At 40.6% G+C, this 14,166-nt stretch overlaps 1 protein-coding gene across 5 annotated transcripts in view; it reads right to left on the reverse strand.

Annotated features, from left to right (window-relative positions):
* Positions 1 to 332: 332 nt before the first annotated feature.
* The window catches only part of KLHL32 (kelch like family member 32), a 256,551-nt gene continuing 242,717 nt past the window's right edge, over positions 333 to 14,166 (reverse strand). For all 5 annotated transcript variants that reach the window (XM_051855442.2, XM_008263237.4, XM_017345291.3 and 2 more), the window contains one exon: positions 333 to 6,816. In XM_051855442.2, coding sequence (XP_051711402.1) covers positions 6,655 to 6,816 — 162 coding nt within the window. In that variant the 3' untranslated portion in view covers positions 333 to 6,654. The remainder of the gene's footprint in view (positions 6,817 to 14,166) is intronic.

Here is a 14,166-nt window from a genome sequence, read left to right on the forward strand (position 1 = left end):
CTCTGTTGTTAGCTCCAGTAACTTCCCATAGTTTGTAAGTTGATATTTATTTAAACCCTTTCAATACATACCTCCTGCTGTGTGTCTATACCTTTTTTCAGTCTCACATCTTTACAAACAAGAGACTTTCTTAGCAGCTTTCTCTGAAAGCCCTGTTCATTCTCCACTCTGCCTCATTCATTTTGCCAATCTGGAATACCACCCTCTATGGATATTTGAGACACCTAAATAGAAAATTAAAATGTACACTGTAAGTACATGCTACATATTCCTTTCAAATAATATCTATAAAACATCAAATAAAGTATAAAAATGATTGAAGAGCAACAAAGTGATGGAAGGACTTTATTAGACATTCAGATTTGGTTATAAGTTTCAATTTAACATTTAATTTGAAAGTGTCCATACTGTAGGGAAAAAAAGGATTGTCTCTGCAAAAATCATTCAGTACTGAATTCATTTGCATTAGGAAAATTTCATACTTTAAAACTCATATCTTTCCCTATCCCGTGTATGTTTTCTTCTGTTAGACATATTAGACTTCATCTGTCTCAGTATCTATTTAAGAAAATGATTGTGAACCTTAGACTATTTGTTGGTTTTCATTACTCATCATCATCTGCCATGCTGAGTCACACATTTTAAAAGATACTTGATCTTAAACAATTGCATGGGCCCATTTCTATCCTTGTCCTTTCACAAGACATGTTATATAAAACTTGGAGAAGCTATGCAGCTGGGGAGAGTCTTTAGGAAATCCGCTTTCCCTAAGTCCTGCATTATCAGCATTCATATTTCAAAGATAAAATATATAGAATCCTCACCAAAAGTTTTATAAACCATTGCTTTTTTCCAAAAATTGATTTCATGCTTACCCATCTCAGGGTTAGAAATATTGCCTTGTCAGGCAAGAGTATATTATGCCAATATAAATAACGTGCTTTATTTGATTAAAACAGTTGGTTTGGGAGGCTAGCAACATAGCATATTCTTTCATATATTTAATGGGACATGAAGTTTGTACTCTGACTCTTGTGCTAATCTAAGTAGTAAGGTAGCCAAAGTCAATACCAGTGACTGGAATTTCTACTTTCATGTTGTGCTGATAGTTATCCAATTTATTGTATTTGTGATCTGTGCTTTTAGAAAAAATCTGGGGGCCAGCGCTGTGGTGTAGCGGGTAAAGCTGCCGCCTGCAATGCTGGCATCCTATCTGGGTGCTGGTTCGAGTCCCTGGCTGCTCCACTTCCGATCTAGCTCTCTGCTACGGTCTGGGAAAGCAGAAGAAGATGGCCCAAGTCCTTGGGCCCCTGCACCCAAGTGAGAGACCTGGTTTCTGGCTTCGAATTGGTGCAGCTCTGGCAGTTGCAGCCTTCTGGGGAATGAACCAGCGGATTCTCTCTTCTGCCTCCCCTCTCTGTAACTCTTTCAAATTAATTAATAAATCTTTTTAAAAAAATCGAATATTCTCACTTTATATGCATGTTTGTAAGTTATTTGTACATATACTAAAGATTAAAGATGTATATGTAACAAGAATGTATAAATTCAGCTTACATTGTGCCCATGATTACTAAGCTTCCCTTTTATAACAGATTTACTACTTGAAAAACAAAAATAAGGCATGTTACCGGGAGGAATAATTTCTATCTTATTCCTGTTGCCTTTATATTTGCAGTAAAACAGTTCCATTTTAGGTTTTCTGCTATTGCAGTTGCTGAAGGGTAATAGTTAAGGTATGAGGAAAATGTGAAGAAAATGTGAAAATTATCCTAGTCTTAACCTAACTGGCATTTTGTTATTAACTATAAAAATAAACATTTTTAAATATTTTATTACATTTGAAACACTAAGATACTGACAGAGTTCTCCCATCTATTAGGGCACTCCCCAAATGCCCAAACAGCTGGGCTGGGGAGGCTGAAGTCAGGAGCCAGGAACTAAATCCAGGACACCCGTGTGGGTAACAGGGACCTAACTATTTCAACCATCACCTGCCTCCCATACAAATTTTTTTTGTTTTTGTTTTTTTTTTGTTTGTTTTTGACAGACAGAGTGGACAGTGAGTGAGAGAGAGAGAGAGAAAGGTCTTCCTTTGCCATTGGTTCACCCTCCAATGGCCACCACGGCCGGCGCACTGCGGCCTGCGCACCGCGCTGATCCGAACACAGGAGCCAGGTGCTTCCTCCTGGTCTCCCATGGGGTGCAGGACCCAAGCACTTGGGCCATCCTCCACTGCACTCCCAGGCCACAGCAGAGAGCTGGCCTGGAAGAGGGGCAACTAGGACAGAATCCAGCGCCCTGACTGGGACTAGAACCTGGTGTGCCAGCGCTGCAAGGCGGAGGATTAGCCTAGTGAGCCGTGGCGCCGGCCTGCCTCCCATACAAATTTAAATATGGCCTTTACTTTGGAAGAATGAGAATGGATGATAAATCATTGTAGAACAGGGCAGGCTACCTACTTCCTGTACCACAGCACATGCGTTGCGTCCCAGCTATTCCCCTTCTGATCCAACCTCCTGTTAATGTGCATCCTGGGAGGCAGCAGTTGATGGCTCCAGTACTTGGATCCCTGCCAACCACAGGAGAGATCTGGACTGCCAGATCTAGGGCTCCTGGCTTTGGCCTGGCCCTGCCCTGGCTGTTGCAGGCATTTGGGGAGTCAGTAAATGAACGATCACTGTTTGTCCCTCTGCCTTTCAAGTGAAATGAAAGTAAGTAAATGTTTAAATTTACTACAGGTTCAGAGCCAGCACTGCGGCACAGCTGGTTAAGCCACTGTCTGCAGCACCATCAGGCAATATGGGTGCCGGTTCTGGTCCTGGCTGCTCCACTTCTAATGAAGCTCCCTGCTAATATGCCTGGGAAAGCAGCAGCAGATGGCTCATCCCCGCACCCACATGAGAGACCTGGATGAAGCTCCTGGCTCCTGGCTTTGGCCTGGCCCAGCCCTGGCCATTGCATCCATTTGGGGAGTGAACCAGCAGATGGAAGATCTCTGTCCCTCCCTCTCCCTAATTTTTTCAAATAAATAATCTTTTTAAACAGATTTATGACAGGATTATTCACTTAAATAGAAAATGTATATCTGAGTAGTTTCAACAGAAGTTGGCTTATGTGACCAAACATAATTTAATAGGATTTTTGTTTCTTACAATTTTGAAGAAAAGGATCTAATTGTAAGTGATCTGGGTTTTTTCTTTTCTCTGAAAAGATGCACTTTTGATGCTACTCTTTGGCTGTAGTATACAGAATGTGTCTGAGTTCTATCCAGAGCTTTTTAAAATCCTGAATTCAATTCTGTGATATTAGTAATACATGATAAAGATCACCAAAGAGGGGTTTTATAATACATTCTGATTTACGTGATTAGTTAGAAATTAACACAGAAATAATCAAGTGTAGTCTAAGGCTGCCTTTCCATTATCAAGTGAGGCAACCTTATTTTAGACTGTTTCCCTTTCATTAATTTAATGCAGTATCTCAGAATACAAATAGATTTTAGTGGTGTTAGAAGGTAAAACTGCTGGAAGAGATAATTCATGTGCCAAGCAGAAATTTTAGTAAACAAAATACTATTTGCTTTGCTCTTGTTGAAAAGATACTTGGAGGCCGGTGCTGTGGCATACCTAGTGGGTAAAGCTGCCGCCTACAGTGCTGGTATCCTAAATGGGCGCCAGTTTGAGTCCTGGCTGCTCCACTTCCAATCCAACTCTGCTATGGCCTGGGAAAGCAGTAGAAGATGGCCCAAGTTCTTGGGCCCCTGCACCCACATGGGAGGCCTGGAAGAAGCTCCTGGCTCCTGGCTTCGGATCATTGCAGCTCCGGCCTTTGAGGCCTTCTGAGGAGTGAACCAGTATATGGAAGACTTCTCTCTCTGCCTCTCCTTCTCTCTCTGCGTAACTCTTTCAAATAAATAAATCTTAAAAAAGAAAAAAAAAAAGGATACCGGAAATTCTGGAGTGGAATCCCAGAATCCCTTCACTTTTTTATGATGTATGTTCTCTTATTCATGTGTCTTTTTATTTATTTATTTTTTTTTTTTTTTGACAGGCAGAGTGGACAGTGAGAGAGACAGACAGAGAGAAAGGTCTCCTTTGCTGTTGGTTCACCCCCTAATGGCCGCTGCGGCTGGTGCACTGCGCTGATCTGAAGCCAGGAGCCAGGTGCTTCCTCCTGGTCTCCCATGGGGTGCAGGGCCCAAGCACTTGGGCCATCCTTCACTGCACTCCCGGGCCACAGAAGAGAGCTGGACAGGAAGAGAAGTGACCGGGACAGAATCTGGTGCCCCAACCGGACTAGAACCTGGGGTGCCGGCACAGCAGGCGGAGGATTAGGCTAGTGCGCAGCGGTGCCGGCCCTTTTTTTTTTTTTTTTTTTAAGATTTATTTATTTGAAAGGCAGAGTTACAGACAGGCAGAGGCAGAGGCAAGGAGAGAAGTCTTCCATCTACTAGTTCACTTCCCAGATGGCCACAAGGGCCGGAGCTGCACCGATCCAAAGCCAGGAACCAGGAGCTTCTTCTGGGTCTATCATGTGGGTACAAGCACTTGGGCCATCTTCTATTGCTTTCCTAGGCCACAGCAAAGAGCACGATTGGAAGAGCAGCTGGGACTAGAACCAGTGCCCATATGGGATGCCGGCACTGCAGGCAGAGGCTTTACCTGCTAAGCTACAGCGCTGGCTCCTCTCCTAACTTTTAAAATTTAGTTTACATGGCTTATGCCTTTCTAAATATAACCTCTAAATATAAATTGTCGGCATCAGTTTTCACTGTTCAGGACTGTCCATAAACAATTTTTGTTTGCCTAAAATAAATTCATGTTCTTGATACAGTGGAAAACATCTGCTGGTTCACCCTCCAAATGCCTGCAGCAGCTGAGGCTGGGCCAGTCAAGCCAGGAGCCTGTAGTGTCAAGGACCCAAGTACTTGAACCATCATCTGTTTCCTTCCAACATGTGAATTAGCAGGGAGCTAGATCAGAACTGGAGTCAATGGACCTCAAACGAAACACTCCAGTATGGAATGCAGGCATCATAAGTGGCAACTTCATTGCTGCACCACATGGCTACCCGTTTTTTTAAATCACCTTTTTCCCTAATCCTCAGTCTCCCCTGTGTCCTTTAATCTGAATGACCTGAATCATATATATTTTAAAAATAATGCTTTAGGCTTCCTACAATGATGTATATATAAAGCTTGTGAATTATTTATGGTAAAGATTTTTTTCATCCTTTTTTTTTTTTTACTAAAAATGGCTACATGTATGAAATAAGTTTCCTGTAAGAGGAGGATTGCTGAATGATTAAACTGCCAAAGTAAAGCCTTAATAAAGATGATCTTAAGTCCTGACATGATTATGAAAACAGAAAACTCAAGACTTGTTGAATTCATGTTCAAATATGATTATTAACTTGTTTATTTTTTTGTTCTAGACAAAGCAAACCCAAAAACCTAGCCTAAAAAAGAAATCTTATGCATTATTAAAAGTGTTGGTAATAAAATATGTATTGGTCGTGGTGAAGAATCCCACAAGCACTCAAGATTGACATAACCTTTAACAAAGAGGAAAAACTTTTATTAGACCTGCCAATTCTAGGTTCAAACTTATGTCAAAGCACTTTAGGGTACCTTAATTAGTACAACTAAGGTTTTTATGCTGTAAAAGGTCATTTTTTTTTCATTAAATGATTTTAAATGAGACATTTAAGAGAGTTATTATTTGAGGAAAGGATTTGTGCAAGGTTAGATATCTTTGGTGTTGGTAAACTCCCTTTTTACTAATTAGTCTGTCTCTTTCAGCAGTTTTTTTCAGAATCATTTATCCCATAGCTTGCTGTCCAAGTTCTACCTGGTAATCTTTAAACTTCAAAAATAATCTGCTGGTTCATTTACAAAGTTGTTAAGACAGTAAAATACCTTGTGATTTGAGTAACCTTTTCTCTTAGGTGAAGAACTTAAAAGTCGTTATCTAATTTTCATGTGAATTAATATGGAAATCAATAATTTCTCTCCTTAAAAGGTGGGAAAGCTGAAGTACTGTAAAGTTAAGGTTCTGACCTGACCTTAGGTCAGAGTAACCCAAGTGTAAAATCTGGGTATTCCAACTGCTATTACATTGTATTTCTATTTTTCATATCACCTTGAATAAAATATGGCACTTAAAAATTTATGGTGTAATAATGTTGAGTCTCAACTGAGCAGGCTGCATAATGTTGAATTTTAAAAGACAAATTACAAGTCCACATTTAAATAGTGAACTACAAAAGTTTTCTTTTAAAGATCATGGATGCCATTGTGTAAAATAAATTGCCTAATAGCGTCATGTCCTGGACAGCACTGATTAGAAAAAGTCACAAAGAATGCTTTAAAGACCCATGAAACAACAATGGATTGTTAAGTTGGCACTAAGCTACATGACAATAAAAGTCATACATATTGTATGTTGACATGATGAGAAGGGTGACAAGAGTTCTCAATAACATATTTTAGAAAACTGTTCATTTTTTGCTAATATTTATCTGAACAGAAGACCTATGAAACAAGACAAGGAAGCATTGAGCACTGAGTCTTTCCATGCCCAGTATCTGAACGACAAGCCTTTGTTTTCCTCATGTTTTGTTCATGATGGTTATGAACTGAGCACTGGCTTTTCAGATGGTGCCAATTCTGTGATGAGGCACTTGAAGAGTCTGAAGGTTAGGGCATGTGAAATACGGAGCAGGAAGGAAGCAGGCTGCTATTCCATTGGAAGCAAAAGGGAGTGTAGGCCCATAGAATACTTCTTCTTTGCCTTCTCTACTCACGTCCAATACCTACAAGAGAAGACAAGCAACTTGTATGTCAAAGATAACTGTTCAAAATAAAGCTGCAGACACATTAAAGGAAGCCTGAATTTAAATTCACTGATGCCACCATCACCATACCTTAGGCTTTATTTCTTTTGCTAGTATGGTATGAGAAATACTAAGTTCCTATTAAGTGCTATATATGTATACACATGGGACTGTACAAAACATACATTTATAGTTCAGAACAATGATGAGAGTAGGCAGCATTATCCTCACCTAATAAAACCAACTTAGCCTGGTTAAACAATGTGCCCAAACTAGCTGATGTTAGTGTCATAATGTTGGCTCACAAGTGTAACTGTAAAATGAAAACAGGAACTTATAGCTTTGTTGTGAAAATCGGTGACATCTAGCTCCATGTCTGGCACATATAAAACATCTTAGTAACAGGTTCCAAATTAGTTGACTCTAGAAATTTTTCCCCAGCTTATCTCCCCTTCAAGTTGGAGTCCCGTCTCCTCTTGCATGACGCAGCTTCATGGTTAGTCTGTGCCTGCTGTCAGCTAACTGAACCTGGTGCAGTTACTACTAGAAAATCTTCATGAAAACTCCTCTCATCCCATTCGGCAGACTCATCAGGCTCTTTCCAGTCCTCAATCATCTTAATCTCTCTTATTCAACTTTCCTCCAGCCTTATCTAAAACCTTTCCTTTCTTGGAGTCCATGATTTCACAGTAAATAAACTATCACAGACATTGCTCTACTTCTATCTACCTTTGTCCCATTTCCTCTAGCTGCATTCTAGAAGTAGGTGTGCCCACATTTTCCAAACACAGGCCCCTTGGTATCCTCTAATTTTTCCACTCTCCTGCCTTTATCTAGCAAATATGGTTAATGCTTAAGCTTTTAAATTATAAATAAAAAGAACCGGGGCCTGTGCTGTGGCACAGCAGGTGAGGGCGCTGTCTGCAATGCCGGCATCCCATGTGGGAGCTGGTTCAAGTCCTGGCTGCTCCACTTCCAGTCCAGCTCTCTGCTTTGGCCTGGGAAAGCAGAAGATGGCCCAAGTCCTCGGGCCCCTGTTCCCATGTGGGCGACCCTGAAGAAGCTCCTGGTTCTTGGCTTCAGATTGGCGCAGCTCTGGCCGTTGCAGCCAATTGGGGAGTGAATCAGCGGATGGAAGACCGACCTCTCTCTCTGCCTCTCCTTCTCTCTTTGTGTAACTCTTTCAAATAAATAAATAAATCTTTAAAAAAATGAAAAGAACCCTTGAAATTTGAGGATCCAAGCTCATAAATGAGAAAATCATTAAGCTCTAAAATTATAAAAGAGCTTCTTGCAATTTTTTTCCAAAAGGACATTTGGTGTCATAACCATTTATTGAACAATATACCCTTTCACTGCTAATTCAAAATATCTCATACACACTAAATACAAATATTTTCTCTGTTCTCTTTCATTAATTTATGTATGCATTTGCAGTGTCTCTTTTACAGTTATTTTGACTAGGCAAGGCAAATCTCGTTCATCTTCAAACACTTCTTAGTTGTTTTTTATGCATCTAATGTTTGTAAAGGAGTTTCAAGAACAGTTTGACAAGTGTCATTCCAGCCCATGAAAAAGAGAGAAATCTGAATGGGATTTTGAATAGTATTTCATCAGTAATTTTGATATCATTTAAAATTTATCATGAATACATAAGGTTACGTACTACAACTGACAAGAGCTAAGATACAGGAAAAATGAAATGACTTGCTCTGTGAAACGTAGCTAATAAGTGGCAGAGCCAGCATTGGAGCTTAAGGATGCAACCCAGAAAGAGCAAGGAATTCGTGCCATCATGATATCCATCCTTTCAGCCGAATACATTTTTAGGAAGCAAAATACCAGTGAGGTAATCATCCAAAGAGCTTTTGTCTGGTTCCCTGGGCCAACAGAGACTGCATATGTTAAGCAGATGTAATGTATTTAATCTGAGAAGGGAAAAGGAAGCATTGGCAGTTTTTCTCCAAAACACTCCCCTGTAAACTGGCAGAAAGAAGACATTTGGGAGAAGGTGGTGCCAGCTTGGCAGCATATCCTCCAGCCAAAAGGAAATAATAGTAAATGAAGAGAACAGTAGAGGTGATCTGGAAACACAGACTAATCACTTGCACACTTATGCAGCTGCTCCCTTATGTGCTACTTGTCATCCACGGCACACTAGATTAGAGTCAAACTTCCAAGCCAGACATTTGCTTACACATCAACTACATAAAAAAAAAAAAAAAGGACCCTCACTTTTGTCAGAAATCTATTTATACTATTTTTCTATGAGTCTATTACTAACAAGTGCAAATGTCAATATCTAAACAAGTATTAGTTCAAGAGCATCTTAGCTTTTCTCTTGTTTGGGTTTTCCTTGTGATAGATCAAATAGTCTGCTAAATCAGAACAGGAGAAGGAAATAAAATACTGTGCTTTCAGCACACCAAATGTGCTCCATCTCAGTGTGGCTGAATCCTACAAATGACAAATGAGCCTGGATTTGGGTTTGAATGAGACAGATCATTGGCTGGTATTTTTGAAGCAAAAAAAAAAAAAAAAAAAAAAAAAAAAACTCAGTCCTTCTAGATGTTGATGGAAAAATCTGAACTATTTCAGTGTGACTTCATTAATCAACCATGCTTTTGGATTAATAATCTTCATATTAATCTTGAGTTAAGGATTACATAGATTTCATCTCATTATATAAATAAACTTTGATATTTTTAGCATGTATACAATTTTCTCTACCACTCTCCTGTACTTTTTTGTTTTTGTTTTTGTTTTTTTGAAAGATTTAGGGCTGGCATTGAAGCACAGTGAATAAAGCTGCTGCCTGGGCCGCTGGCATCCCATATGGGCACCATTTCCATTCCCAGTAGCCTCACTTCTGACTCAGCTCCCTGCTAAAGCATCTGGGAAAGCAGCAGAAAATGGCCCAAATTCTTGGGCCCTGCACCCTGTGGGAGACCCAGAAGATATTCCTGTCTCCTGGTTTTGGATTGGGCCCAGCTCCAGCTGTTGCAGCCATTTGGAGCGTAAAACAGCAGTTGGGAGATCTCCTTGTCTCTCCCTCTCTCTCTCTGTAACTCTACCTTTCAAATAAATAAACCCTCTGTGCTTTAAAATAGCCAGTTGTTTCCCTACATCTCTTGAGGATGGATTTCCTTGTTAGGGAACAGCCAAACATTAACAATTAGTTAGTGCATATGCTATGTGGTCATTCTAAAGAAAAATTCTTTGGGGACAAAAAAAAATGATGTGACTGTAACGTTTTCTAGTTTGGGTGTTTTTAAAATGAGTATGTCTAAGCTAACATCTATGACTATTCTAAAACAGGAGATGTGAACAAGTGATCTCTGGCAGCACTCTGGTCTCCTATACATGATGTGATAGAGAGTCCTCTTTATTTTTTAATGATGTTAGGACTTCAACTTGTTTTCTGTTCTTTGAGCTAACTTGATATTAAAATGAGTGGAGGGGCTGGTGCTGTGGCACAGCGGGTTAAAGCCCTGGCCTGAAGCACCGGCATCCCATATGGGCACTGGTTCTGGTCCCGGCTGCTCCTCTTCCAATCCAGCTCTCTGCTGTGGCCTGGGAAAGCAGTGGAGGATGGCCCAAGTCCTTGGACCCCTGCACCTGCGTGGGAGACCTGGAGGAAGCTCCTGGCTCCTGGCTTCAGATCGGTGCAGCTCCGGCCGTTGCAGCCATATGGGGAGTGAACCAGCAGAGGGAAGGCCTCTCTATGTAACTCTGTCTTTCAAATAAATAAAATAAATCTTAAAAAAAATGAGTGGAAATATACTCATGAATACATTTAACATGTGCAGTTTCACTTGTGCCCATTTTTGGCAGGACTCGGTCACTTATTGGCAACTTTACTTACTCCCTTGTGCAAGCAGTCAAGTGAAGTGATCCAAAGCCGCTTGAAAAACTGTCCCCACACTCCACAACACTACTATCCAATATTTTACTAATCCTGAAGAAACCCAAAGACAATGAAAATGACAAACACATGCTTGGATAAAGACTGGAAGCAGTGCTCTGTGCGAGAAAACAATTTGCTCACTTCTTGTGATCCAAAAGAGAAGACAGCTCTAGTCCATGGCAGCTTCCAGTTAACTCCCTTAAAAACCATACATGCCACGGCTAGTGTTGTTGCACAGTGGATTAAAGCTCCAGCCAGCAGCACTAGCATCCCATATGGGTGCCAGTTCCAGCTCCCTGCTCATGTGCCTGGGAAAGCAGCAGAGGATGGCCCAAGTCCTCTGCACCCATGTGGGAGATCCAGAAGAAGCTCCTGGCCCCTGGATTCAGATCAGCTCAGTTCCGGCCATTGCAGCCATTTAGGGAGTGAACAAAGAGATGGAGGATACTCTACCTGTCTCTACCTGTCTCTCCATCTCTTTCAAATAAGAATTTTTTAAAAAAATCGTTTTAAGGGCTGGCACCATGGCTCACTTGGTTAATCCTCCTCCTGCAGCGCTGGCATCCCATATGGGCAATGGGTTCTATTCCCAGTTGCTCCTCTTCCAGTCCAGCTCTCTGCTGTGGCCCAGGAGGGCAGTGGAGGATGGCCTAAGTGCTTGGGCCCCTGCACCAGCATGGGAGACCAGGAAGAAGCACCTGGCTCCTGGCTTCAGATCGACGCAGCACCGGCCATAGTGGCCATTTGGGGAGTGAACCAACGCAAGGAAGACCGTTCTCTCTGTCTCTCTCTCTCACTGTCTATGACTCTACCTGTCAAATAAATAAAAAAAAAAAAAAAAACTTTAAAAAAAAAAGCTTGCAAGCTTTTCCTTTTGTGTGTTTGATAATTTTTTCTAGTGTATTATTGATTCCTACTTCATTAATTTTCCCGTATTTTTATAGTCTTCCTTCTACTTTGATTTATTTATAAGTTATGTAGGAATGTATTTTATCTACAGGTAGATGAGGGTACTTCAAAATGCTCATGGAAAATTAAAAATTTTAATGCAAAATAAGTGTATTTTCACGCAAACAGTTACGAAATCCTTACATAGACAGTGAGAGAGAGAGAGACAAAGAGAAAGGTCTTCTTTTTTCCATTGGTTCACCCCCCAAGTGGCCACTACGGCTGGCGCTTGTGGCAGGCGCGCTGCACCGATCCAAAGCCAGGAGCCAGGTGCTTCCTCCTGGTCTCCCATGCGGGTGCAGGGCCCAAGGACCTGGGCCATCCTCCACTGCACTCCCCGGCCACAGCAGAGAGCTGGACTGGAAGAGGAGCAACCAGGACAGAATCTGGCGCCCTGACCGGGACTAGAACCCGGAGTGCCGGCACCACAGGCAGAGGATTAGCCTAGTGAGCTGAGGCGCTGGCCCCATTTCCCCAAACTTCTTAAGTACCCTTGCACAGAAGTTTATTTAACTTTTTGTTAAGTTCTAATTTAATTACACTGTATTAAAGATATATAATACTTAATGTTTAAAATTTATTAACCTTTTCCTACCCTAACCCTGGAACATGATTGGTTTTCCTAAATGTCCCATGTATATATCTTTATGTATCTTCTTCAACTATTCAACCCAGAGCTCAATCCATTCGACCAAGTTTGCTAATTATATTTTTCATATCCACCTTACTCTTGCTGTGTCTTCTATTTGATCTTATAAATAATAGAGGTATGTTAAAATTTCCGGACAAACTTCTGGCAAGACAAATAAAATGAAGAGAACAGAAATTATTATTAATATTTAGGCAGATGTAACTAAAGATAACACAACTACGTGATAGCAATTTTTAAAACAGACAATATGGAAACGTTTCCTTTAAATATACATATGCCTTATGAGATAAGATTAGAAGAACTAAAAAGCATGGTCAGTTCTAAAGCTATTAAACATTTTGAAGCAGTTATAAAAATCTTCCCAGAAAGATGAGACTAGATAATGTGAGTTTTTATAAGGATATGCTTTTCTGGATGTCAGGTCGTACTAAAATGTGAATATTTTATCAGAGAACATGTAAAATAGAAAATCATGGTAAGAATTGTAAAATAATAATAGGGATAGTGCCTTAGATGTGCATATCAACAAAGACTATCGCTGTTCTGAAAGGCACAGCTGGCAAACTGCCCAGCCTGCACTGCTCACATGCCCATGGGCCGTTCTCTAGGGCAGAGGCTGTCCTGTCAAAGCAATCACAGAGCACAAATGCTTACAGCCTCCACTAGGAAGGAAGAGCACCTCTGTAGGTGGCAATTAGGAAACATAAACAAATTGTGGTACAGAAAATAAGGCAATGGCACTGAAAGGAGGCACTTACAACGCTTCAGGGGGCTGTGGAGGGACTATTTATTACCAAGCTTTTTAGGTTTTTTTTTTTTTTTTCCATGAGAAAGGGACAGGTGTTCCACTTTCTCCATTTCCAACATATATTACATCTATTTTCAAAGCTTGTCTCCATCTTTATTTTCAGGAAGGCTTAGTCATTTAATGGGCTTCATTTTTAGGATACAGGATAAAGTTTTGTGGCTGAGCTAACACAAAAAGGGACCCTGAACCTCTGTCTCTATATCAGCATCTTCCTTCAGAAGCATCACCGCAAAAGTTTTTTGTTGTTGTTTCCCCAAAGAAATCTTTTATTTAATCAGCACAAATTTCATAAATACAACTTTAGGAATATAGTGATTCTTCCCACCATACCCATACACCCACTCCTCCTCCTCCCTCTCCCGTTCCCAGTCCCATTCTCCATTAAGATTCATTTCAATTAACTTTATACACAGAAGACCAATTCTATATTAAGTAAAGATTTCAACAATTTGCGCACACGCACAAAAAACTTACTGTTTGAGAACAAGTTTTATAGTTAATTCTCATGATACAACTCATTGAGGACAGAAATCCTGCATGGGAAGTAAGTGCACAGTGACTCCTGTTGTTAATATAACAACACTCTTATGTATAATTTCAGTGATCACCTGAGACTCTTGGCATGAGCTACCAATGCTATGAAAGCCTTTTGAATCCACAATCTCTGTCAGTATTTAGACAAGGCCATAAGCAAAGTAGAAGTTCTCTCCTCCCTTCAGACAAAAGCACATCCTTCTTTGATGGCCACTTCTTTCCACTGGGGTCTCTCTCACAGAGATCCTTCAAGTAGAACATTTTTTTATAGTCTTGGCTATCCATGCCTGCAATGCTTTCATGGGGTTTTCAGCCAGACCAGAATGCCTTAAGTACTGATTCTGAGGTCAGAATGCTATTTAAAGCGGTTGTCATTCTATGAATCTGCTGTGTGGATTGCTTCCCATGTTGGAATATTCTCTTCTTTTTAATTCTATCTATTATTATTATCCGACATTTGACCTTATTTATATGATCCTG

This window comes from Oryctolagus cuniculus, chromosome 5, assembly GCF_964237555.1.
Source record: "Oryctolagus cuniculus chromosome 5, mOryCun1.1, whole genome shotgun sequence".
In the NCBI taxonomy this organism is placed as follows: Eukaryota; Metazoa; Chordata; class Mammalia; order Lagomorpha; family Leporidae; genus Oryctolagus; species Oryctolagus cuniculus.